Raw genomic sequence first — 26,848 nt, 5'->3', positions numbered from 1 at the left:
TAAAATAGGGTTTTGGCAGACCACTTAATACCTACACACCTTTGAAACCAGACAAGCAACAAAAACAAGTTGGTACTTGGGGAGATTGTGTGGACTTCCCAGCCAAGAGAGCTCTGTGTGCCTGCAGGCTGGCACGATGGATATCAAAAATGTAAAAGATCAGTAAATGTAAATGCTGATAGGAGCATTACCTGTGTAGATGAAGCGGCGTCGTGAGCTGGGTAAGTGCTGGGTACGCTGTCATTGGGAGAGTGAAATAGGATTGAGGGTGAGCCATCATGGGAGAAGCCGGGGTACAGGCACTGAGTTTTGATTTTCTAAAAAAAAGAGCTGAATGGGAGTCCTGATACTACTGCATCAGCCCGGCTGTGAACTTTTTCTTTTTCTCCTCAAAGTTGTTATTTCTACTCATGCTTTCCCTGCTTCCTTTGCCTGGAAAAAATAATGTACAAACCTACACAACTTATCTGTGATATTTGCATCCATCTCCTTATTTATGAATCAAATATGAGTAATTCATATTCGAGAAACATGGGCTGAGGTGAAACAGACTGTGTTTATGAACCATATGTTCCTGCAAGTGGAATAATTGGGTCAAAGGCAATGCATGCTTTGTGAGGATTCTGACAAATTGTTCCCCAAAAGGATGATAATAATTTACTATCACAGAGTATGAGAATGTCAGGTTTTCTTGTATTTTTTTTTTGTATTTTCACTAGCACTAGGTATGATTGAGCTTTAAATTTTTTTGATCACCTCGTTTTACCCATCTGAATTGAAACAGATTTCATTATTGTTTTCATTTAGATTTCTAGATAAATAGTTGACCAAGTTTTTCATAACATTTTTAAAATTTGAATCTTTGTTCCTGTGAATTATTTGTTGATATTCTTTGCCTACTTTTATATTGGGTTGTTTGCTTTCTCGTTTGTGGTTCATAGAAACTTTTTAAAAACAGTGTATAGAAACCATGTACCCATTAAACATTTTGAAAAAAATTTATCAGTCTTTTGCATATAATTTAACTTTACATGTGGTTTCTTTCCACATGAAAGTTTAACATTTTTCTATGATCAATTCTAATTTCTCTCTTATGGTTCTAAACCTTCTGACTTGTTTAGGAAGAACTTTCAAACCCCTGTATTATTAACATATTCTCTCGTACTTTTATTTATACTTTTCAAGTGCTTTTGTATTGTTAAAATTTGAATCCATATGGTACTTATTTTTATGTAAGCTATGCAGTACCAACCTAATTTCGATTTTTTTTTCTCAATTCATAGTCAGTGGTCACAGTGTCATCCTTTCTCCACTAATTCATGAATATGTATAAATCTAAGTATATCACTATTAAAGTGATCTAGTTCCCCATCGCTGCAGTGTTAAATCTTCCCTGCTGCTGGTGATGGTGGTAGTGGTGGTGGTGGTGGTGCTTCTCCTCTCCCATTCGCTTTTCTTTCTTCTTTTCTCCAGGTTCCAAAAGTTTTTTTTTTGTTTAGTTTTTTTTTTTTTTTTTACGATTTTATTTTTTTAAGAAATCTCTACACCCAACATGGGACTTGAACCCACAACCCTGATATTAAGAGTCACATGCTCCACTAACTGAGCTAAAAGGTTTCTTGTTGTTGTTGTTGTTGTTGGTTTGTTTTTTTTTTTTTTTTTTTTGTAAATATGCTTTAGAAAAGGATCATTGATCCTGTTGCTTCCAAATTAGTGGAATGAAGAGTTGTGTCCAGGGACACATCAAGTGATGTCCAAGCAGACAGCTGCTTTGTCAACCTCTTATTTATGCATCCAGTCATAAGGACAAGACATGTAGTCAACCAATTCTTAAGGCTTAAACCATTGGCTGATTTCTTCTTCAGGACTTTTTACTGAATCACTACCATGAATGATGTCCCTGTCAACTTGAATACAGATGTCCCCCAGAATGAAGCCTGGCTTAGAATCTGCTAGATTAGTCGCCCAACTTTCCCACATCCAGGCCATCCCACACCATGGCCACAAGCAGCTCTTAGTTCCAACCAGCTCTAAGAAGAAAGAGATCAATATAGTACTGCTTCAGGTGTTCCTCAGAGACCCAAAGGAACCTCATGGTCACAAGATGGCATCCCTTTTGCATCAAGATATTAATGATCTCTCCTATGAGATCTTAGTACCCCTGTCTGGTTTGATTGTGATGAAGGTGCATTGGGTGTTGGTTATGATATGAGCTGGTGGGGGCTGGGTGAGAGCTGTGCTGCTATGCCAGAGCCCAGTCCTGGAAACTTCTTTTTTTTTTTTTTTTCCAAATCAAAGTTTTGTTTTGGCTACTTGTAAGCTTTTTTTTCCCTGAAAGAATGTTAGAGTGACAAAGACACTTTCCTTCACCAAACTTTGGTCAGGCAGGCTCTTCTGAGCCCCGTTCTGGACTAAGCCTTGACCTTGGGCATCCATCACCATGTCTGCAGAGTTGGGTCTTAGCAAGTCTCCTGCTAAGTCAGTGTAGAGAGACCTTTTATGCTTACTAGCTAATCCTCCAGAATATCTGAACAAATTTCTCACCTCCACATTGCTCCAACTTCAATATCTGATCACCCTGGCCTTCAGCAAGAATCCTGTTAAGTCCGTTTAGCTAGAATCTCCCTACACTTGATGTCTTCTCTTGGTAATTTCTCATCCATTGACTACCTCAAAGCTATAAATCCACTTGTTCTTGTGGTATTTTGAGCTGAGGCCAAAGTCTCTTAGCTGCTGCAAAATCCCCATTTCAGTAATCCCTCTTAAATAAAATCTTTTTTTTTAAAGATTTATTTAATCATTTTAGACACAGAGAGAGACACACACACACACACACACACAAAGAGACACCATGCGTGCACATGCATGGGCAGAGGGCAGAGAGAGAGAGGGAGAGAGAGTCTTAAGCAGACTCCACACTGAGCACTGAGCCTCACACAGCTTGATCTCATGACCGGGAGATCACAATCTGAGCAGAAACCAAGAGTCAGGTGCTTAGCCGACTGAGCCTACCAGGCACCTCTTGAATAAAGTCTTAATTTCCATTTTTAACACGTGTCAGAATAATTTTTTTCTTTAACAAGTGTCAGATTTCATAAATAATCCTTGGGTTTTAACTGGCTTTAATTTTGAGAAGAATTGATATATTTAATATTTGATTCTTTCTTCAAGAAACATGGCCTGTATGTCTATTTCAATAGGTTCTGAGGACTTGCTTTACCTTTTTTAAAATATGTGTTAGAAGTCTTTTATTTTGGGGCATCTGACTGGCTCAGTCAGTAGAGCATGTGACTCTTGATTTCAGGGTGTGAGTTCGAGTCCCACATTGGGTGTAGAGATTACTTAAAAATAAAATCTTTAAAAAAAAGAGAAGTCTTTTACTTTTGTAGTTCTGGGATATACGCCTACACATGCACACACAGGTAAGTAGTTATAAGCTTTAGACACACCAGAAGTATTACAAACTCACAAAACACATAATTCAAAACTTTATTTGAATTTCCTTTTTTCAAAAAAAGGTTTTATTTATTTATTTATTAGAGAGAGAGAGAGAAAGCATGTGCGAGTGGGGGGGAGGCGGGGTAGGGTGAGGGAGAAGGACAAGCAGACTCTGGGCTGAGTGCAGAGCCCCACATGGGGCTTGATCTCAGGACTCTGAAATCATGACCTGATCCAAAACCAAGAGTCGACACTTAACCTACTGAGCCACGCAGGTGCCCCTTGAATTTCTTTACATTTATTTCGTGAATTTAAATCATAAATTTTAAATTCTTTTTAGCCAATGTGTCCCAACTTCAATGAGAAAGACTAGAACAAAATTAATAATTTATGATTCAGAAAGTTGAATGTATATACTGGACATGTAAGTAAATACTTTTAAATTTGGGGGGTGGTAGATTTGTAGAATCTATACTTCTGATGTTATCAAAGCTTAGAACTGCACCAAGACATTTGAACACTTTGTCTATGAATTTTGTATAATTTATGCTAGATGTCACTTAATGTAAATTCCTTACCAAAAAGAGAACATGTCATTGTAGATACATGGGAAAAGCTTTTATTGGTATTTTGTCTTGAAAGTAAGACTAAAATTTAAAAAATGGAATATTTCTCTTAATTTTATCCAAAAAAGAAGTATCATTTTTAACTGCTCTTATTTTGAGCCTACTAAAGAATGAATCGAGAATGTTTTCCTGACAAAATTATATAAAAGCATGACATGAAATCAGTTATTTCACATTTGACTTTTACAGCAGAATCCTAAAGCAGAACGCTTCTGCTAATGCATGCAAGCTCTGTTTGCTAAACATTTTCATCTAAAAACCATTTTGTTTGAAGTCTTCGTTTTGTTACTATGCTTCCTTCTCTTCTTTAAATTGCTAATTTTGAATAGCCTGGTCTGTGACTTGTGTCATTCCCCAGATCACTTTAATGGACTTCATGCAGTGTTCCGAAGTTTACATGATTTTCATTTTCATATTGCAATTGATTTACATTGCATTTTTATTGTATTATTTGAAGTCGTAGTTGATAATCAGTAAGAGACTGACTGACAAATAATTTAGTTTGACATGCGGGGTAGATATTTCACTTAAGTCCAGTGACTAATTTTAAAATTGAGCTATTAAAATAGACTATTTTAATGTCCGCAGTTACATCATAACGACTATATTTTTCTCTACCTAACCTGGCAACTGTGGGGACTCAGAAAACTTCTACTTAGATAAGCATCATACCCTTTTATCATGCAAATATGATTGTCTTACGTATTTTCAGTCGACTTCCTTTTTTGTTAAGTTATGTATTAGATATCTTTCCACATTAGGACCTATGGATATATTTTACTCTTTTACCTGGTGTGTATGTTTCATAGCTTTATCTAGTCTTCTGTTGGTGGAAATTTAGGAAACTTCGGATTTTTCAAAAGTACAGTGAAAATTGTACATAGCCCTTTTTTTTTTTTTTAAGTAACATGAGACTATTTCTCTCAAACAAGTCTCAAGTGGATTTGCTGGGTTGAGATGACAGCTATTTTACACGTTAATATATTTTATCAATTTGTACTCCTCAATGTATTGGCCAATGACACACTTTTGTGGATGGTATCTGAGCTCTCTCTATCATTCTTTGTCCAACTCTTGAAAGTTTCAACTTCTTTTCTGCCAACCTGATGGACAAAAACTGGCATTTCCTTGCTGTTTTAATTTGTGTCCCCCCACTAATGGGCAAGGTTGTGTGCCTTTTTGTATGTGTGTTGCTATTTGCATTTCCTCTCTTGCTGATATCCTCAGCATATTTTTTGCCCTTGTTTCCCGTTTACTCAACTTTCTCTTCTTGACTTATAAATATCTCATATATTCTAGGTAATAGACTTTGGTCTCATCTACATTGACATGTATTTTCTACTTTCTGTTACTCACCTGTTCATTTAATGTATTTAATGTTGATATTGCTTATGGCTTTTGAATTTGGGGATGTTAAGAAGGCTTCCCTATCTCTGACTGTAGTTCCTTCTAGTGTTTTTCTGGTTTTATTTTTAACAGTTTTACCAACTTCTTAATCCCCTGGAAATTTGACTTTGCAAAGTATGAAGCAAGGAAAGCCCGTGGGCTCTACCTTTACAGCACGTCCAGAATCCTTTCCTTCTTTCCTCCGCTACTCCTCTGGTTCAACGCACCATTTATTATTATGCATTTATTTCTGCAGGGCCGCCAATTGATCACCTCATGGGGACACTTGCTCTTGACAGTCTACCTACAGCACAGCCACCAGAGTAATCTTTTACGAAGGTAATATAGCAAGAGCTGCTCCTTTTACTCGAAGTAAAACCGACGTCTTTAAAATGGCTACAGTCCTCCGGCTCTATCATTTCCAACCTGTCTCTTAGCCCTTCGCCCACCTCTTCTTCAGTCCCTTGCCATCTTCGAGAGCACACTGGCTCCGACTTGTACACCACGTGCAGATTCCACACCACCTGCAGATTCCTGCAGACCGCAGTGGCTCGCCCTGGCCCACGGGCCTGGAGCCGGATTGTTGCTGTGGCAGCTGTTGCTGCTTTAGATTGATGCCCCCCCCCCCCCCGTGTCTGCTACGCGTCAGCCCTCTTTAACGGATGGGTACAACTTCCCTCTTACCTCCCGTTTTCAGGTTCCATGTTGCCACTGACCTTCAATGGGCCCTGGCTCTCCATTCGACTAGGCACCCACGCATGAGCAACTCAGAGGTGGGCCAGTTCCTAAATGATGAAGTTTGATGAAAGGGGGATGGGAGAGAGTGGGTAGATTCTCCCTTCTCCCTCGTGTCGGAGGCAGAATAGGTTCATGCGATGTCTCTGAAAATGTCTTGTGTACTAATGGAGCAGTCAGGGTGCCAGAAAGCTGCGTCCAGCTCCATAATGCTCTGCCTCAGTTCGTTCTGTCTCGCCCTCTGTTTTACTCCATTTTCTTGGTGCTCTTTCTTCCCTGGAATGTATTTCCTAATAAAATCCTAGTAAAAACACATTTCCATCACAGTCTGTTTTCTAGAGACACAAGACTAAGACAAGTCTATTTTCAAATGTCACATTTGCACTGAGGTCTATCCCAGGCACTGATTCACAGCCCTGACCCCACATCTCCCTGACTGCTGCGTTTATTACTAGCTCACACGTGATTTACTTAATCATCATGTTTTTATTTTCATCTGTTCTCCTTCCCCAGACTAGAAACTTTATTATTATGGTTATTATTTTTATCTTCTCTCCTTCCCTAGAGTAACAGTCTTAGGCCATAGAGAAGCAAACATCACGGTCTGTTTTGTGGACAGCTGCATCTCCCGCACTTAGCACAGCGTCGAACACACAGTAAGGCCCTCCATCAGTATCAGTTGAATGAACGGAAGAAGGAGTGCTGGCATTAATGCTATTGACTAAATATAACCACCAGCACCACTGCAATGCATCTGAACTTGTCTCTACTTCTTTATATTATTAGTTGCAGGTTAAAGGTCTGACGTGGTGGGAGCACCTGGGGGGCAGTTCTTAACAGTCTTGCCCCCATCAGTTTCTAGAAAGCTTGCTGTCTTCTGTATTGGGCAACAAGGCCCCTCCTACTAGGAATCAAATAATGGCTGGGTTCCCAAAAGGACAAGTCAAAAAAGAAAGAGAGAGGAAAACAAAGACAAACATTCCTTACAGAATTGCATTACACTTATAAATTAATTTAGAGTGCTTCATTATAATGTTGAATATTCTCTCCAAGGGTTTGCTAGGTGCCTGGGTGGTTCAGTGGTAAAATTCTCACCTGACAAGAGCATGCTAAAACCCTTTATTATTTCGGTCTCCTTCTTAGGTTATTCTGATTTTTGGATATATAGTTTCACATATCAGTTGTACACATTTCTCCTTACATTTATTTTTAGATAGAATTTTTCAAAACTAGTTTGAATGGATTCACATTTTCTAATTGATTGTTTGGTATATACCACCACTATGTTTATTTCCACAGTCTTTTATATGTATCTTCCTTGCTCTATCATCGTTTGTCATTTTTTACATTTTAAAATCATGTGTCGTTTTTCACATTTAATCATTAAATTTATTTGGGATTTTATGTATAGCATTTAGTGAAGATCTAACTAAATTCTACTTTTCCAAGTGCTCAGCCAATTGTCTAGGTCTTTATAGCTGGGTATTCCTTTTTTCCTTCTCACTAATTTATGGTCCAATTGACCATTCACTAAATTATTTTGTACACTTATACTTGCTTCTAGGCTAGTTATGTCTTATTATTCCCTTCATCCCCATTCCTCAACTGCATGGAGAAATTTATTCCCTTGACTGTGTGGTCTTTACGTGGGATGGCTGAAGTGCCTTCAGAAGAACTAAAAATAACCAGCTGGATATTTCCAAGGGCAGTTACCTCAACATATCTGACTGGCACCTGGCAGTCTTCCTCTATTTCCTATCTCAGTTATTAATACTGCCAGACAGCCAGTTGCTCTGACCTGAAACTTAAGAATAATCCTTAAATCCTCGTATCCGGTTAGTGAGCAAGTTTTACGAATTCACTCTTTCAAATGTCTCCAAAACATTTTCTCTCCTCCCTACTGACAACTGCATTCATTGGAGTCCTGTGTTCTGTCACATCTCAGCTTAAGTGTCACCTCCTCAGAGAGGGTTTCCTGACACCCCATTTAAAGAAAACTTTACCTTACAGTTACCATTGTATCACCTTGTTTGTTTTCTTCATAAGTGTTATAACAATTTGTAATGACTCATTTAAAACTTTTTACTTAATTATTGTTTGTTTCTCTACTGGAATGTAAGTGCCATGACAGCAGGAACTTGTCTTCTGTTTTCTGCGGCAGACAGAGTGTCAAGTTTCCAGCCTACAGCAGGCATGATATAATAATTTATTGTGAGAATGAATGAATGACACGATGTCCTCTTGTTATAAGGTTCATTTGCTTCCACTTTCCTTACTCATTTTACCAAACATCCACACTGATAGAATTTTTTTAAAAAAACAGAGATCTATCTGAGCATGTTAGTTCCCAGCTTAAAAATTTTCAGAATTTTCAGTGTCTTCTTAAGTACAAGATAGATATTAATTTTCTCAGCCTATAAAGAGTGATTGAATTATTTTAAACTATTTTAAATGAGGTTTTGAGTAGAACTGAGTGTCCAATATTAGGCCAAAATCTTAAAATTCATATTTGGTTTTACATTCTGCATTTAAAAACTCTGATTCTTTGTAGAGTTTTAATTAAAAAAATATAAATTTGTATAGATTATGTCTCTCCTTTCTTCATAGATGTTTTTGACTTAATTTTTTCCCATATATAAAATTCTATTTTTTCAATTTCCATGTTTCTTTTTTTCCATTTTTTAACTTCAGTTGTTATTCTTTTTCTATATTTTAGAAACTTAACAGTTAAACAATATCCTTTTCTAGGTAGAGCTATAGAAAGGCCATAGCCTATGGGGTTGGTTTCTCTCTTGCTCTTCTCTTTTCTACAGATCACATGTTTGTGTGTGGCAGTTATCCAGGAACTTACATTTTAATGTTTTTTCCTCTTTAAATAGAAATAATTTAAAAGTCATACACAATTGGCATTAAAATTATGAATTGGCCATGTAATCCATTTTTAATAGCTTTCTGTATTAGTTTGGCCCTATAATATATTGGGAGTTTTTTTTAAAACTATGAAGTTTAGGGGTGCCTACGTGACTCAGTTGGTTAAACATCCAACTCTTGGCTTTGGCTCAGGTCTCAGGTCATGATCTCAGGGTCGTGAGATGGAGCCCTGTGTCAGTGCTCAGCAGGAAGCCTGCTTGAGGTTCTGTTTCTCCCTCTCACTCTGCCCCTTCCCCACTCTCTCTCTCTCTAAAATAAATTAAAAAAAAAAAAAACTATGAAGTTTAATGATACAAATTAATTCCTTCTAAGGTAAACCACAAAACAGTATTTCTATTTTTTCTCCTTTTATAATGAGTTTTTTTTTTTTTAAGATGTATTTATTTGAGAGAGAGAGAGAGGGCATGATCAGGAGGGGCAGAGGGAGAGGGAGAGATAATCTGAAGCAGACTCTGTGCTGAGCATGAGGCCTGACCTAAGACTGGATCTCATAACCTTGAGATCACCACCTGAGCCAAAACCAAGAGTCAGATGCTTAACCGACTGTAACACTCAGGCACCCCTCTTTTTAGAATAAGTTTTGATAATGTTATCTTGAATTATACTCTGTTCTTAACAGATCTATGCTGTTTTCACTTACACATTTTCTTTTTAAGTCAGTTTTTAAAAATATATAGTCAAAATACCCTTTTCTTTGTGGGGTAGGAAATTTCCCTCCTTGCTAATCAACTCTCTAATTTTCTGACCTTTAATCCTACTTTCTAGTATAAAATGTTCCCACATTGATTGCAATCCAGTACTTTGTGATTCATTACTTAGAGAATGCATTTTGGTAAATAAGTCCCTAGTTTGTTCATAAATTGTGCTAGTCTTACCCATTATTTATAAGGTCAATAATAAATTAAATAATCTGACATAATTCTATAGTTTAGTAAAAAGATTAATTGGGTTAACCACATTATTTTTTTTTCTTTCTGTTTTTGGTCTTGTCGTATTTTCTTAAAGTACAGCTTGTGAGGAGTATTAAAGTATAATTTGAAAAAAAATTTAAAAACTGTGATGTATTTTAAAGGCCATATGATTAATATGAACAGTACTAGAATAGTCTCAGGCTATGATCTTCAAGATTGTTCTAGCTCATTACATTTCTTAAATCATTGGGATAAATTATCATTATATATGTATCTAGTCTTTTTTATCGTTTGAAATTATAACTTTGAGACTTTTACTGACAGTCATGAGGGACTAATTGGTACTAAATTTACTATATATAAATAACTAGAATGCTGAGGATACATAAAAATGTTGCTTTAAGATATTAGATAATAGGTAGTACAGATCTATACACTCTGAGAAAGGTGAACACATTAGATGGTTCCAGTGGTTGACTGACCCAGCTTTCTCTCTAGAAACTGTCTATCAGACTCTAATACAGGGAGAAAAAAAACTAAGCAAACCCAAAAGTTTTACCGAACTGCAGAGATAGAAATCAGAGTTTTGGGGGGGCAATCTAAATTTGTGAACCAGAGTACTAGACAAGGGTAATTTTGAGAGATAAAGCTCCAGGGATCTATGTGGGGGTCCCCCTGTATTTTTAACAAAATAGCATACTTCTCATGCAAAAGTTGAAAACCATGCACAGAATTATGAAGGAGTTGAAATTGAACATTCAAGACTGGGAGACATGTCATTTCCAACCAGCCATAGTGAAGAGATATTATTCAGTACAGACCCCAGAGGAGTCATGTCTTACTAGGAGAGCTGAAGTAAACCTAGAGTAAAGTCTACTTCAGTGATACCCCAACGAAGTTTTAAAACTAACACTGAAAAGATCATGCTAATCCACAAAACACTTGATCTTAGCCAAAAGGTCAAGAAGCAATTAATCCACAAAAAAAACTGAAAAATAAAAACATTATTCTTCAAAAGAAGATAACAAAGTCCAGATACTCAAAAGCATAACATTTATAATACTTAATCACTTTAGCAATTGATCAATAATTACTAGACACACAAGCAGAAAAATATGACCCATAATCAGAAAAATACAACAGAAATTGAAATGACAGAGATGTCTGGATAAGCAGTTAAGAACTTCAAAACATCCATTGTAAATATTTTCAAAGAGTTAAAACTGAACACAAAAAGAAGAGAAAAGGAAACCATAAAATTAAAACTAATAGAATTTCTAGACTAAAAAAAAGTAAATATAAAACGTAAAAAATGTACTAGATGTGTTTGAAAACAGATTAGATGCTACAGAAGAAAAGATAAGTACACATAGTGTTATAGGCTGAATGTTTATATCCCCCCAATATTTGTATGATGAAATCTGATCCCTAATGTGGTTGCATTTGGAGGTGACACCTTTGGGAGGTGATTAGGTCATAAAGGTAGAGTCCTCATCAGTGAGATTAACTGCCCTTATAAAAGAGACTCCAATGAGTGTTTTGCCTGTCATGTAGTCTGTGAGCCAGGAATTAGACTTTCACAGACAGTGAGGCTGCCAGAAGCTTGATCCTAGACTTCCCAGACACCAGGACTGTGAAAAATAAATTTCTGTTGTTTATAAGTTACCCAGTCTATAGTAATTTGTGATAGCAGCCCAAATAGACAAGACACACAGATACAGCAATAGAAAATACACAAACTGAAGCAAAAAGAGGAAAAAATAATTTTTAAAATAAGAATGAGAAGTGATTTGAGAAGTAGAGAGGAGACATATGATTGTTGAAGAAATTACTTAAATTTTTCCCAATTTTAAGAAGGCTCTAAGTTCACAATTTCAAGAAGCTCAATGATCCTTAAGCGAGATATCAAATCTATATGAAGGCATATAGTAAAATTTATGCAAATGAAGGATTATCCAATAATCTTTCTGGGGGGACTTGTAAAGCATTTAATAAGGAGTCATGATCAAACAAAGATTATTTTATTTTTAAAAGAATAAATTTACCATACAGTACATAAGCAGGACAGCTGAAAGCTTCCAAAACAGAAACCCATAACATATGGGCTTGAAACTCCACATGCTTTGGTTGCATTTGGGAAGCATGATTCACCTATTTGGCTGTGAAAATCTCATGTTGCAATGGACCATCAGATTCAGCCATCACCATTTAATGTTGTGGGATGATTTTAGCTATCACCATTTCATGATATTTAGATCAGGGTCTCTTCTGCATATTCTGTTTGGTAAATGTTACACAATAATCTTAAAGTCAGATCAGAAATGGAGAAAGATAAGAATAACTGCAGACTTCCTGTTAGGAATTATGCAATCCAGAACACAATGAAGCATCTTTAAAATGCTACAGAAGAAAAGAACTTGTCAAGCTAGATTTCTATATGAAGAATAAAGGCTAAGTAATAACTTTTTCAGCAAACAAAAGCTAAGATAAATTTCTCACCAACAGATAATTTATTATTATACAAAATAAGAACTACTGTGGGAATTATAACAGAAAAATAATATATAAATAATAACAGTAAAAGGGCAGAAGGGGAAAAATGAAACCATACTATAGGTTTCCATATATATAGGAAGTAATATAATGTGAAGGTATGATAAGTTAGAGTCACATATTGTATGCATATAAGTACTATATATGTATGTGTATATTATTTATAATGTATGTTATGATTTACAATAATGCTATTTATAACATTGTATATGTATACAGTATGTATATGTATACATATTTTATGTAATATATATGTACAATAGTGCAGATAAAAATACAATACTAAAAAGTATTCAAAAATAAAGCAGAAAAAGATGAAAAAAGAATAAAGAACAGATGGAACAAATAGAAAACGTATAAAAAGAACTAGGTTTGACCCAATTATATCAATAATTCTATTAAGTGTAAAGTGGCTAAACCATAACTGTATGATAGAATGTTCAGGTAACAAGAGAAATGTCCCCTGTCTATATATAGTCTATGTCGTCCACAGTGGCTTTTGAACATTTGAACTGCGGCTATAGTGACTGAAGACCTGAGTTTTTAATTTTATTTGATTTTAGTTTATTTAAATTTAAATTTAAACCACCATATGTGGCTAGTAATTTACACTGGATAGTATATTTCAAAACATTCCAAAAAGGACAAAAGTTATCAGTCTAGATAAAAAAGCAAGATTCAGTTACATGTTGGCTATAAGAGATATTCTTTATACATAAAGACTCTGATTGAAAAGTAAAGAATGGAAAAAAATATGCCAAGAAAACCTTAATTATCAGAAATATGGACTGGACATATGAATAATAGGAAACTGATTTTAGCAGAAAAAATATTAATAAAGAGATATTTAATAGTGATATAAGATTTTGAAGAATACATGTATATATACTGATAGCAGAACTTTATTTGTATTACATGAAGCAAAATCTTACAGAACTGTGGTATGATATTGTGACATAAGAAATATATATCTGGTCATTAGATGACCACAATATATTTCTCACATATATTTGGTCTTGTCCACGGTTCCTCGCTCACAGCTCCTAAAACCCTTGGCAGTTCCTATGATAAGACGATAAAGTCTTATCATAAGATATGACAATACAGGTGCCTTGTTATTAATGAAGGTGACCTTTGGAGCCCACCCAAGGGTGAGGGCTGGTTGCCACGAGGATCAACCAAGTGATTAATGGGTTGGAACTTTCGGTCCCTTCTTCCCTGCCCCCCAACCTCTGGGGAGGGGAAAAGAACGGAGGTTGAATCAGTCAATAACCGATGATTTAGCCAATCATGACTATGTAATGAAGCATCTATGAAAAGCCATAAGGACAGCTTTTTGGTCCTTTTTTGAAGAGCTTCCATGCTTGGGGAACCAGAACACTCACACATGCCATATGCCATCATCAAGTCAGGCTCCAAGTTCCATGAGGACAGAAGCTCTTTTGTTTGGGACCTTGCTCGATATATCTCTTTATCAGGCTGTTGATTCACATCCTTTATCATATCCTTTAATGAATTGGTAAATGTAAGTGTTTCCTTGAGTTCTGTGACCTGCTTTAGCAAGTTAATCTAAAGAGGAGGTCATTGGGATCTCCAACCTGTGGCTAATAGGTCAGAAGCACAGATAACAGCTTGGGGTTTGCACCTGGTATCTAAAGGGTGGTGGTGGGGTTGGGAGAAAATCTTGTAGGACCGAACCCTTAACCTGTGGAATCTCATGCTATCTCCATATAGATAGTGTCAGAATTGAGTTGAATTGAGTTGAATTTTTGTTTAGTGTATGTGGGGGAACCCCTGCTCACACTGGAATTGGGTCTAGGAACTCTAAAAGAGGTGGTTTTAGAATATACTCACACATTTTTGATACTCCATCCTTTAAGAGGTAAGGCTAATTGTCCATCCTTTGAGTAGGATTTGTATTTATTAACCTGCTTCTAGTAAATAAAAATTTTCAGAAGAGAAGGCATGTGACTTCTGCAACTAGGTCATAAATGGTAATATAGATTGAGGCTACTATAAAGCTACAGTAATAAAGACTGTGATATTGGCATCAGTAAGTATATGTATTTAGAGAGTCCAAAAATAGACCCACATACAATCAACTTCTGAAAAAATGGACAAGGTAATCAGATGGGGAAATAATGTCTTCCTCCACAAGTGGTGCTGAAATGAATGGGTATCTGCATGGAAAAAAGAAAGTCCTTACCTAAAGTACTTTGCTTCATAGCTAACACCAAAATTTACTGAAATAAACCATAAACCCAAATGTAGTAGCTAAGATTACAAAATCTCAAGGAAAAAATAGAGAAGATGGTGTTCACAATTTTGGCATAAGCAAAGATTTCTGAAACGAGATGCAAAAAGTATTAAGCATAAATGAAGAAAGTCTTCATAAATTGGACTTAATCAGAATTAAACAATTCTGCTCTTTGAAAGCAGTTGTTGGTTTGCAAACTGGTGCCCATACAAAGGGGTCAAGGAGAGACAGAAGAAAGGCAGAGTACTCCAAGATTGGTAGGTAGTAAGTTTAATGAGCAAGGGAACATACATGAGGTTTGTCTTGGGAGGCCTTAAGCAGATCTCTACACCCAGCTGTCAGAATCTTAAAAGTTTGTATAGAGGTCAGGCATTCCTGGGTTCAGACATGTATACTGTCCAGATGTTCTCAACAACACTATTATCTCAAGGCTGTGTCCCTGAGGCAGCTGTAGTGCTGGGAGGGCAGGCAGAATGCACATCCAAGGACAGGGGAGGAGGTGAGGAGCCTCTGGTTCCCTGAATCCAGCCCATGGGTCAACTGACAGTCATGTCCTCTTGATGACCTCCTCCAACACGAGTCAAGAAATTGAAAAGTCAAGCCACAGACGGAGAACAATAGGCACTAGATTAAGTGTATTAGACAAAGAACTTTTCTCCAGAATATATATTTAAATGATACATGAGCAAAAGATCTGAGCAGACATTTCATAAAAAAGTGATATAATGCCCAATAAGCCCATCAAAACATTTTCAGCCTCATCAGAGAAATGCAAATGGCAATGCCAGTAAGATACCACTGTGCAACCTCTAGAGAAGATAAAGTTAAATAGCAGCAGGTATTGGTACCCGTGCAGGGCATCTGGAACTCTCATATCTTTTTGGGGGAGTTTACACTGATAGAACCATATTGTAAACAGTTTCATAGTTTCTCACATATCCACCAAGCAGCCCAATAATATCACTCTTAGGAATAAAGAAATATGAACATATGTCCTTCCAAACACTGTATTCAAATATTCATGGCAGCTTTATTCTTAATAGCTCAAAACCAGAACAATCCTAATCCACTTCAGGTGAATGTATAAACGACTTGTGATATTCCATGTCCTGGACAGTATTCGGCCATGAAAAGGAATGTACTTCTGAGATAAAGCAACAGCATGGCCGTACCTCCAAAATACTGTGCTAAGTGAAGAAAAGACCATTATTTTCTTATTCCATTTATATGAAATTTGTGAATAATTAAAATAGTCTAAAGAGGCAGAAATCAGAGCAGTGGCTACCTGTTGAGGAAGGGGAGGTTGGGGAAATTATCGCAGAAGGGCAGAAACTCTGGGCAAGTGACAGACTATATGTTAATTGGGGTAATTGTCAAATGTGAATTTACATTTTTAAAAAAAATTTCTAGAAGATTTTATATATTTATTTGAGAGAGAGAGAGAGTGTGTGTGTGTGTGGGGGAAGCCAGAGGGAGGGGGAGGGAGAGAATCTCAAGCAAACTCCACTGAGCACAGAGCCAAACACCGGTCTCAATCTCACAACCCAAATATATTGACCTGAACCTAAACCAAGAGTCCAACCTTTAACTGAGCCACCCCGGAGCCCGGGAGTGTATATTTTTTAAACATATCAAATGGGTGCATTTATTTTGTGTAAATTGTACCTCAATTAGGTTGAAGAAAAATTGCTCTGATAATAATGGCTCTGTATCTTAATTTTGGTTAAATAACTATTTTTTTTTTGTCTATGTTGAACTACAAGTAGAGTTGACAGCAGAGATCATAGTCTTACTCTCAAGGCTTGGGCCAGACTCCATTTTGCAATTTCCACAATAAAGAAAAAACAATTATAGAGTTTCCTAGTACTAATAATAACAGAATTAAGAGGATGGATAATATTGAGAGATACCCATTTACCTGGGCACCATTTGACCAGATGTTCTCAATCAGTCCTGGTAGGAACAATACCTCTTTTATTTTATTGAAAGGAAATTCATAGATATATCACTTAACTTCAATATAGTATTTAAAAACTCAATATAATGGCTTAACTATAAAAAAAAGGAAAAAAGTAATCTCTATAAAACGATGTACATCTCAATATGTAAATGCTTGGGTAAAACTTACATTTAGTAGTTTGCCTACGTTTAGTAGGCAACATAGAAGCCTGAACCGATTCACCATCAACGTGACAGGTGTGTATTGATACTGTCCAGGGACACTACCATGAACAGACTTGTGATCAATGATGTGATTTTCTGAGATGGCAAACACCTCCTGGTAAAGTTCAGAAACAAAGTATATGATTTCCTCAATTTATATAGTAGCTGCATCCTGGAAAACAAAAACTGCTAAATATTTTATGTGCAGTGAAGATTTAATTAGGCTTCAAATATAATCTAAGGTTTTTTACCTACATGAATGCCCAGTGGCCCATTCAGAAGTCCCTGGTTAGTAGGATTGCCACACCCCATATGGGACAATTAGCACTCGGACCTCACAGTATACTGATGTCATTAATACTCCCAATCACCGAATAAGCCCGCAGACATCCTTCAAGTCCCATAAAGACCTAGTAAGGAGTTTTCAAACACGATGGGAACCTCAGACCTTAAACAATCAAACAAAAAAACTAGCAAGGAGCTGTCATTGGAAGCTGGGGTGGCAGAAAAACTTGCAGAATTTCTGAGTTAAAGAGAAGCAATAGGGACTGAAGATACGAAATTTGGGGACTGGAAGGAAACGCTGGCTAAGGACTTTTATCTTATTTAAATAAAGGTCTGAGTAAACTGAAAGCCTTGCTCTTAACCTTTACATTGGTCATAAGCACTGCAGTGGAGCAAAGGAGATTTTTTTAATTTTGTCCCTCCTTTGTTGCCCTGCCAGCAATCTATCAAGCAAGCAGTAAGTCAGTGCCCTGGCCTGACTTGCAGAGGCCGGGGAACCGCCTTCCGCCCCCTGGTAACTTCACAGTCCCCCGGGGCCTTTGGGAAGGTCCTGTGTCTTGCCTTGGATCACCTGGGTCCGCAATGCCCGCGCGCACACAGCTTTGCCAGGCCTTTCTCAGGAGGTACATAGACTCAGCTCCGGTCAAGTTCCCAGCTGTGCAGATTTCCCACAAATAATGCTTTCCATGTGTAGAGACTTTACAGATCACAAAGTGCTTTCGTATCAGTTACCTCCTTTAATTTAAAAGAAGTTCAGCTAACAGCTCAAACTAAGGAATGATCGCTTCTCGGAGGCAAGGACGGCTATAGGAAAGGTCTGTTGCACCGAGGACCCTTTAAGGGCCTGTGCCTGGACGACGGCGGGTTGAGGGCCTGGGAAAGGGGAGGGAGGGGGGAGTGTCCTCTTTCTCCCCCCACCCTCTGGCGGCTGCGGAGCCAGAGCCAGGGGGGGCTGTCTCCTCCTCTTAGCCGGCAGCTGCTGCTCATTCAGCTCACAAGCCCGGGCCAGGGGACTGGGCGGGAGCGTCTCCTCGGGCTCCTGAGAAGTGGATACGCTCCGGGCCACCGCAATGCCAGGAGCGGCCCCCGTCCTCCTGGTCCTGCTGCTCAGCGGGAGTCTCGGGGGCGGCCGGGCGCAGCGGCCACAGCAGCAACAGCGGCAGCGGCAGCCCCAGACACATCAGCAGAGAGGTAAGTCGAGGAACGGGCTGCTTCCATCCTTTGCGGGGGCTGTGGCCCCTCACCGGCCCCTGCTTCCAACAGTCCGGGGCAGGGACCGATTTCTGGCTCTGTCCTCGGGTAGTTGGGGCGAGAGGAGCTAAGCCTGCTGCGAGTACACCTTCAACTCCATGAGTACACCGTGGTGGGTGTGTTGGGGGGATTGCTTACCTCCCCCAAAAGAACCTGAAGCGCTTTTCATTGTTCCTTGGTTGTGAGAGAACTTGCTATCGTGTTTACCTATTGCCAATTGATTTCTGAAATCTTCCGAAGAGGCAAACTTTTAATCAACTGAAAAATAAAAAGTTTTTCCAACTCAGATTCCATCCCTGCAGAGAAATGTTTCCCAAGCTGTGGCTCATCTTGGAACTTTATGGAGGGCAGCTGATTCTTTCTTTCTTCTCTTTCTTCCCCTTTTTGAACAGTTTGTAAAGTAGTTAAGCGGATTTTTTCTTTCATTCCAATGGGACCTCCAGCCTCATCTTTTTCTGACTCACATCCTATCTTAGTTATCCTTTTTTTTTTTATTATTATAGTGATATTTCTCCTCTGACTTAAATACAAAGACTTCTGTGTCGTGTTTACTTTAATCAAGACCACAGTGACCAGATACACACTTCAGGGACTTTGGAAAACGGTTTTATTTAGTGTAACTCAAACTATTCTCTTCAGAGTGCTGTAATGTTTATATGCATATAATTTCTGATACTCTTGGGAGTCTTTGAAGAATTATGATCATGAATTTTAAAAGAAGCACATGTACAGCGTTTTAAAACATAATTTATAATAGATCATTTCAGCAAACATTTTCATGAGTTGGAAAACCTGTATTAAAGTAAAAAATTTTTAAGGTTTGGTTTCAAGATATCAAAATATTTACCCTAAGAGTATAGAATCTGGAGGTTAGCGCTTTTGAAAGTTTTGATGAAACTGAATCTAAGTTTTGAAATACATTTATCCCTCTTTTAGTTAACTGGAATAAAACTATGTCTAACCATTCTGAGAGTTCTTATAATCTAACATTTCTAGCAGTACTATTTTATCTTAAAAGGAGTAAAAAATACTCTAATCTTCTTGCTACAATAATAACTTCTTGATTAAAATTCCTAGAATAAAAATGACCTTAAGTTCACTATATAACTTTTTTTCTTCTATTTTTGCTTTTCCTTCTCCGTGAGGTAAAATGGGGTCAATGTGGCTTAATTAATAGAATTTATGAGAGTGAGTTTGAGAATATCTCTGGCAGCTGATTTTTAAAAATACTGCTTTAAAATATTAGCCTTGCTTAGTTATGTGATATGTTTTAACAATACGTATTATTTTAATACTGTTAAGCAGCTGGGAGTAAAGAGAAGCCAGGAACACCAACTCTTCTGTTCGCTTGGAGTGGGGCAGAAGCTTAAAGCATGCAGAAGAGGGATCAAGTGGGTCCCTGAGAAATTTCCTAGTGTGCTGCCCACCCCCTTCATTCTCTCTCCTCCCTTGTCCCCTCTTTCTTTCTTCCTCTTCTCCTTTCCTTCTTCCTCCTCTCCTACTTCCCTCCTCTCCTCTTTCTTTCTCTCTCAGTCTCTTTCTCTCTCTGTTTTAACTGAGATAAAATTAACTCTGATTTCTATGGTCCAGGCACAAGCTGAGGTCAGTGAGGAAGGGAAAATTGATACTGCCATTCTGTTCCGAGATCACCTGAATGCTATATACAATAAGGAATTCTGTGCAAAATAGTTATAATACAGAATCTACTATATATAGACTGCTATCTTCTGCATCCTAGAATCTATTAATCTATTGTTATAGATCATTTGTAATATATTTCAAGATTGGCTCAGGGATAAATGGTTGAAACTTCTTAATATTAAAAGTATATATAAGGTATGTTTTATAAAACCTTAAATTTATTTAGTGTTTCATAATTTAAAAATGCCTTGTATACATTGGCTTATTTCACCTTCAACAAATATTATTCTTATTGGACAAATTTAAAACTGGAGACTTGGAGTAGTTGTAACTTAAATTCATGATAATAACTTAATTTTTAACAACTAAAAACAATTTTAGCGTTGTTTATGCTAAAGTTCCCTTTTTTTTGGTACTGAGATTTCTTTCCATTTATTGCGGAGGCCATGTTTTCTTTTTAATGTTGTTCTGTTAAAGTACACTCTCAGTGAAGATCATTGGATATGAGTGTGACTGACGAAGCTTTTGGCTATCAAAACCAAATTCTCTTTTCGATTATGCCAGTGTTGACCTTCTTGGCCAAGCACCGATTGTTTAGAATGAGTTCTTTTTTTCCCTTAGAGTATGGTGCCATTTTATTAAGAATATTGACAAGAAGCAATCATTCTTAAATGTCGTAATTGAGTTAGAAATTTAACCAGATTTTTTGTTTGTTTCTAATTTTTTCTTTAAAATCTTGTGTAGCTTCTCTAGCTCACTGAGTTGTATGAAATGAATAGCATCGATTCAGTAAGAACGAGATTCTAAGGAAATTTTTTAACTAGATATGACTGACAGAATAAAGTGACGTAGTCAAAGTGGGTCTGTGTTTCGGCAAGGCAGTAGATAAAATCTTTTCCTGATATTCTTTTGCATAATTCGTGGAAATGGAAATCTAATGGTAGGTAAATTGCAACTGATTGGAAGTTGTTTCCAAAGAATATCTCGTAGTGGTTTAAGGTCAGTTCGAAAAGAAGTCTCTGGGAATGTGAGAGGTTTCCTTACGTTCATTTGTCTCGGAGAGGGCTTGATGGAAACATAAAATCCAAGCTTATCAGAACTGTTGGTGGTCCAAAATTGATTCAGGTGGCTAAGCTGGTTAATAACAGATTCAGAAATTTTGAAGGTCTATATAGCCTGGACCATGAACAGAACCTGTGCAGAGCTGGTTTTGTTATTTGTATGCAGACGTTCAATAATTTCACTTGCCCTCTTCTGGAAATGTTTTGTTTCCATTATAAATACAGGATGTGTACAGAAACAGGAGGAGAAAGGGCAGTCTGAATTGCAGCAAGTTCACTGTGAACATATAGTGTGACATGGTGACAGAAAAGTGAACTCAAAAAAAAACACAACTAGAAACAGAGAGAGCTGTTGTTTGAGAACACATTGGGGTGCTTCATAGACAAATGTAGGTCCATTCAGAGGAGGAAGAAGAGAGTAGTTAGGAGTCTGGAAAGATTTCCAGAGGATGACTATTTCAAGTGAAAACTATTAATTTGCAGAAAGAAAGACTTAGGAAATCAGAAGAGTTATCCTTGAATTTGGGGATGGCTGTTTTATGGAAGAGAGAATAAAGTGTGCTTTCTAAATCCTGAACTCAGATCCATAGAAGCATATGACAAAGGGGTAGGTTTGAATTAAATAAAATGAGAGGAAGCCTGATCCTTCTCCCTGCCCCTCTCCGTTCTGAGCTGTTCAGAAATTACTGGGTTGTGTTGGAGCACCTAGTTTCTGGAAATGTCCATGTGTGATCAGATGTGCCACCTGTCAAGGGATGAGTTAGGATGAAATAAATGCCTTTACAGAGACATAGTTAAAACTCATCAAGCCTCTAGTACTTTCTAAGCCCAAGATTCTAGTATTACAGTCTATTGTTTTTGGAATGCATACCTGCATTTGAACTTCTGACTTCTTAAAGATGTCAAGAAAATATGAATGTATGTAAATGTGTTTTTGGATGCCTTCTTGGATTTAAAATAAACACGTTTCAGATGATCCTCACTCATTTTTGGCAAGAAGACTTAAAATTTTCATATGGAATTTTTATATCACATTAATTGCATGGTTTTAAAACATCCTGTGCTATAAAATATGAGAATGCTTCATAAATTACCTAAGATTTATTGTAACCATAAACCTGGTATTAGTTTTTTTGTATCACTTTTGCTACATATGTAACTTTTGCACATATGTTGGCTTGGTCACTACAGACTGGCCTAATAGTTCAGTAAAAATGATTCATAACAGATAAAATGTAGCGCTGAGAATAAGAATATATTCAACATTAACAATTATACATATGGTAGAATTTTTTTTAAAGATATAAACTTTATATTATATATTTTATCTCACATATCAGTGTATACAAATTGCTGATTGATCTTATTCCTAAAACTTTTCTATCCTAGGATTTCATGCAAAGTTATGAACCGAATCCCCAACAGGGATTGCCAGGGATTATGAAAAAAACTGCGCGTGCCCTGCCAATTTGTCCTAAATTCACTTTTAACGATGGGATAACTGTCCCCTACACTGTAATGACCATCATTTTACGAATAATAACCAAAGAATTTATAACTCTTTGGGATATACCAACTATGACTCTGTAAGAAAAGCATGAGTCTATATTTTAATGGGAGAGATTTAGTTAAATTGGAAGAAGAATTTCTGAAGTAGTAAGACTTAGGTGTTTTTACACCATTCAAATATATTGCAATAACAATGACTCAAAATTGACTTTTTGGCAGATTTCACATATCGGTATTTTCTCAGTCCCCTTTTATTTAAAGCAGGTCATTGTCACTATTTTTCTGTTCATACATTTAATAAATAGTGATTTTTCATTGACAAAGACTATTGTGCTAGACTTTTCAACTTGGACCTTGGAGACCAGATTGTTGTTCTTCCTCTTTTTAATCCAAACAAATTCAGGATTAAGTGATAAAAATTCACTGAAACTTTTTTTGAGCTTTCACATCTTTCATAATCTGCTTTAGAATTATGAGGCCTGAATTCTGGGCCACAAGCAAAGAAGAATTAGCAGAAAAGGAGCAGCTAACCTCAAGCTAACCCATGCAGAGCAAGAATAGTGGGGTGGCTAGCTTAAATGCATGCTTGATCCCTGTCAGCATAACTATTCAGTAGGCTTCTACTGTGTGAGTGGAGCATGGCTGGAAGTTTCCAAGCAGGGTAATAATAATAACAACAACAACAACAATAATAACAACCACCACCACCACCACGATACATGGTGACTCAAGGTCATCTGTGCAGGTTACAGTAGGTTCTTTTTTTTTTTTTTTTTTTTTTAACCAGCTGGAGACAAGGAAAAAGATCAGGAAGAAAGTGTTGTCAATGGTCAGACACATTGTTTAGGCTTCTAATCCAGAACATTGGGGTTTAGGATTTGTGTAGAGTCACGACTTTAGACTGGGTAGCTAGGCAGGAACTTAGGCAGAAGTCCAGTTACAGTGATGGAGAAAACAAAGCCGAGGTTAGAGAAAGACAAAATTAGATTGGCACATGGTTCTCAGGACTCTGTGTATACCAGACAGAAAGAGGACGAATTGTGGACTGTACCAATTGCTCTGATGGAGCTCAAAGGCCCGAGTCTGTGCAGGAAATTGGTGGGCATGGGATGATGTGTATTGGAGTTATGGTTAATGAATGAATGTGTTCAGTAAGTAAAACAGAAAAAAAAAAAATCCCTGCTCTTCTGGAGTTTATATTCTAGTTGGGGTGGAAATGGGGGGGGGGGCAGAAATACGATGAATATATAGTGAGTAAGTAATATATGAAAACATATTTTTAGAATGTAGTGAGTGATGAGATTCTTGCACAAACAAATATACCAGGGTAAGAGGAGTCAGGAGGTCTAGGAATAGAGGTTGTTGCTATTTTAAATAGAGTGATAAAGGTTGACCTCATGGAGAAGGTCAAATCTGAGCAAACCCTTGAAGGTGAAGTGGGAGTGATTCATACAGATACCAGGTGAAAGAGCTAATAGCCCTAGTACAGGGAGCAGGTTTATAAAGGTCTACAGCTGGAGCACAATGAGAACGGTCAGGGAAGCAATGGGGAGCTGGATCATTGTAAAGAATTTGTCTTTTAGTCAGAGTGAGATGGATGGAATTGGAGAGTTTTGAGCAGAGTTGAATGAATGAAATAACAGTTAATATTTCTTTTCCCAAACAGGCTTTAATCCACAGGCCTAGACCAGTAATTCAGATGTATTAATTGAGATCCATTTCCTCCCCCAGATGTCCCATTCTTAGAGAATAGTTAAGGGACTCCATTCCAAAATATTACACCTCAGCAGTCTTATCACTGAGATAACACTCAGATGTGTTTTTATAAAACTTTTTTTTCTTTTCCTTTTTTCCTTTTGGCATCTCCGTCCTATTACGATTAAAAGAATTTTAGAATCGGGTGCCTGGTTGGCTTAGTCGGTTAAGCATCTGACTCTTGGTTTCAGCTGGGGTCATGATCTTTTGGTTGTGAGATTGAGCCCCTCCCCCCATCAAGCCCTGCAGAGTCTGCTTGAGGTTCTGTCTCCGGCTCCCCCAGCCTCATGCACATGCGCTCACTCGTGCTCCTTCTCTCAAATAAATAAATGTTAAAAAAAAAATTTCAGTACCTTAAAACAACTGCAGTGCAAGGAACTTTTGCATATCCTTTTATTTGCCCAGTGTTCTTAGAAATATGCCACAGATTTCTTTTTTTAAAAAGTATTTATTTATTAGAGAAAGCATGAGCAGGGGGGTGGGGCAGAGGGAGAGGGAGAAGCAGGCTTCCCACTGAGCAGGGAGCCCTATGTGGGGTTCAATTGGAGGACCCTGGGATCATGACCAAAGGCAGACGCTTAACAGACTGAGCCACCCAGGCGCCCCTAAGTCATAATTTCTTGGAGTAATTTTAACTAATGTGGATGTTAAAAACAAAAATAAGTTGTTCACAGTCCCACATAAATATGTATACCTTGCAGTTCTCTTTTATTGTTCCTTTCAGTATCAGAGATAATGTTTAGATACTATTGTTAAAAAATTACAGAATGATGTATTGATCTGATGACTTCTTTTATAAAATGAACTTTGAAATGTTACCTATTTTTAGAATCAGAAACTTATTCTATGTTCTGTTTCAATTTTTATAACTTCTTTAAGGATCGCTCTAAATCTTGCAGTAACCTTTGGAGTAAAGTAATACAATTTTGGCCTGACTACATTCTATCATTTAGAACAAGAATTAGGTGGAGAAAATTGCAGTTTCTCTCTTTCTTTTCTTCCCTCCTTTCCACCCTCCTCCCTTCCTCCCTCCCTTCTTCCTTCTTCTTTTAGTATCCCGCTTGTGAATAAAATATGGCTTTCAAAGAGATAATTCTAACAAATACAACTTTTAAGAAGATATATAAGGCAAAACTTTACTTAAATCTTACCAAAAGCCAGATAATTACAACCTAAATATAGTTTTGAAGCATAATCTAAATTTACATGGTGAGTTAAAGCTAGACATTTGCTTGTCAAAGATGTATAATATGGGTAATAAGTGTTTTTTTTTTTTTTCTAGTCATCTTGAATATGGATTTTAACATGGAAATCTGATGCTGTTTGGTTTTTATTTGGACACGTGACTTTTAGAAAAAGATCACAGAGGTAGTCTGTGAGGGGTCATTATACATACCACTGGCTTTCTGTGGCAGTCTTGATCTAGTTCAAATAGTGAGTTCATCTATGGAAATCAAGAATAACGAAGACCTGAGGAACTATTTAGTGCCTGGCACTTAGGAAAGGCGCTTTGTGCCATGTTAACAAAGCCTTTCCATCTGAGGTCCTCTTAGTGGACCACCAAGCTGTGCTTCTCTGCAGGACTGTTTGTATAACTGCATCTTGAGCGCCAGCGGCCTTATTGGTTTAACAGTATCTAGCACATTGCGGGCATTAACACATGTATTTACAGAGTAGAGCTGATTAGTAGGCTAATGTAATTATCCTCATTTTATAGAAGGAAAATAGATGTCTTGCACCTTGTCAAGGACAAACAAATTCCCATGCAAACTTTAGAATTAGAAATTACGTGGATGGGGTACCTGGCCAGCTCAGCTGGAAAAGTGCACAATGCTTGATCTCAGGTAGTGGGCTTGAGCCCCAGGTTGGGTGTAGAGATTACTTAAATAAATTAAAAAAAAAAAAAAAAGAAATTAGGGAATGTTCCTGCTCCTGATTTTTTAGATCCTACGTTGTCATCTCTTTTAGTATCTTTTATAAAATACCTTGAAATAATCATATCTCCATTTCTGAGTTATGTTAGTAGTCTAGTTAGGTAGACAGAGTCACTAGGTATTGTGTTGACTTTTAGAAAAAGATCATAGAGATAGTCTGTGAGGGGTCATTATACATACCACTGGCTTTCTGTGACAGTCTTTAATGGTTGGAGTGACAGTCCCACATTGTGGGACTGTGTTGTCTTTAATGGTCTTTTTTGTTTAGACGTACATAAACACACACAACCATGCAGAAACACGCCCACACCACTTAAAATTTTGCATAAATGTAAAAATATTTGTCAAATTTTAGTCTTTAAATTCTTAGAATTTGGATTACTGGACACTGGACTATAAGAAAGTATTAATT

The 26,848-nt window shown here is 37.2% G+C and overlaps 1 protein-coding gene and 1 pseudogene across 2 annotated transcripts in view; one reads left to right on the top strand and one right to left on the bottom strand.

Moving 5' to 3' along the window:
* Positions 1 to 1,782: 1,782 nt before the first annotated feature.
* LOC113259670 (nucleoside diphosphate kinase B-like) lies at positions 1,783 to 6,190 on the bottom strand (annotated as a pseudogene).
* Positions 6,191 to 18,058: 11,868 nt separating this feature from the next.
* The window catches only part of LAMA2 (laminin subunit alpha 2), a 603,226-nt gene continuing 594,436 nt past the window's right edge, over positions 18,059 to 26,848 (top strand). For both annotated transcript variants that reach the window (XM_057311058.1, XM_057311057.1), the window contains exon 1: positions 18,059 to 18,476. In XM_057311058.1, coding sequence (XP_057167041.1) covers positions 18,356 to 18,476 — 121 coding nt within the window. In that variant the 5' untranslated portion in view covers positions 18,059 to 18,355. The remainder of the gene's footprint in view (positions 18,477 to 26,848) is intronic.

This window comes from Ursus arctos, unplaced genomic scaffold, assembly GCF_023065955.2.
Source record: "Ursus arctos isolate Adak ecotype North America unplaced genomic scaffold, UrsArc2.0 scaffold_13, whole genome shotgun sequence".
Classification (NCBI taxonomy): domain Eukaryota; kingdom Metazoa; phylum Chordata; class Mammalia; order Carnivora; family Ursidae; genus Ursus; species Ursus arctos.
The sequence above is the reverse complement of the archived record's forward strand: the minus strand, read 5'-3'. Positions and strand labels throughout refer to the sequence as shown.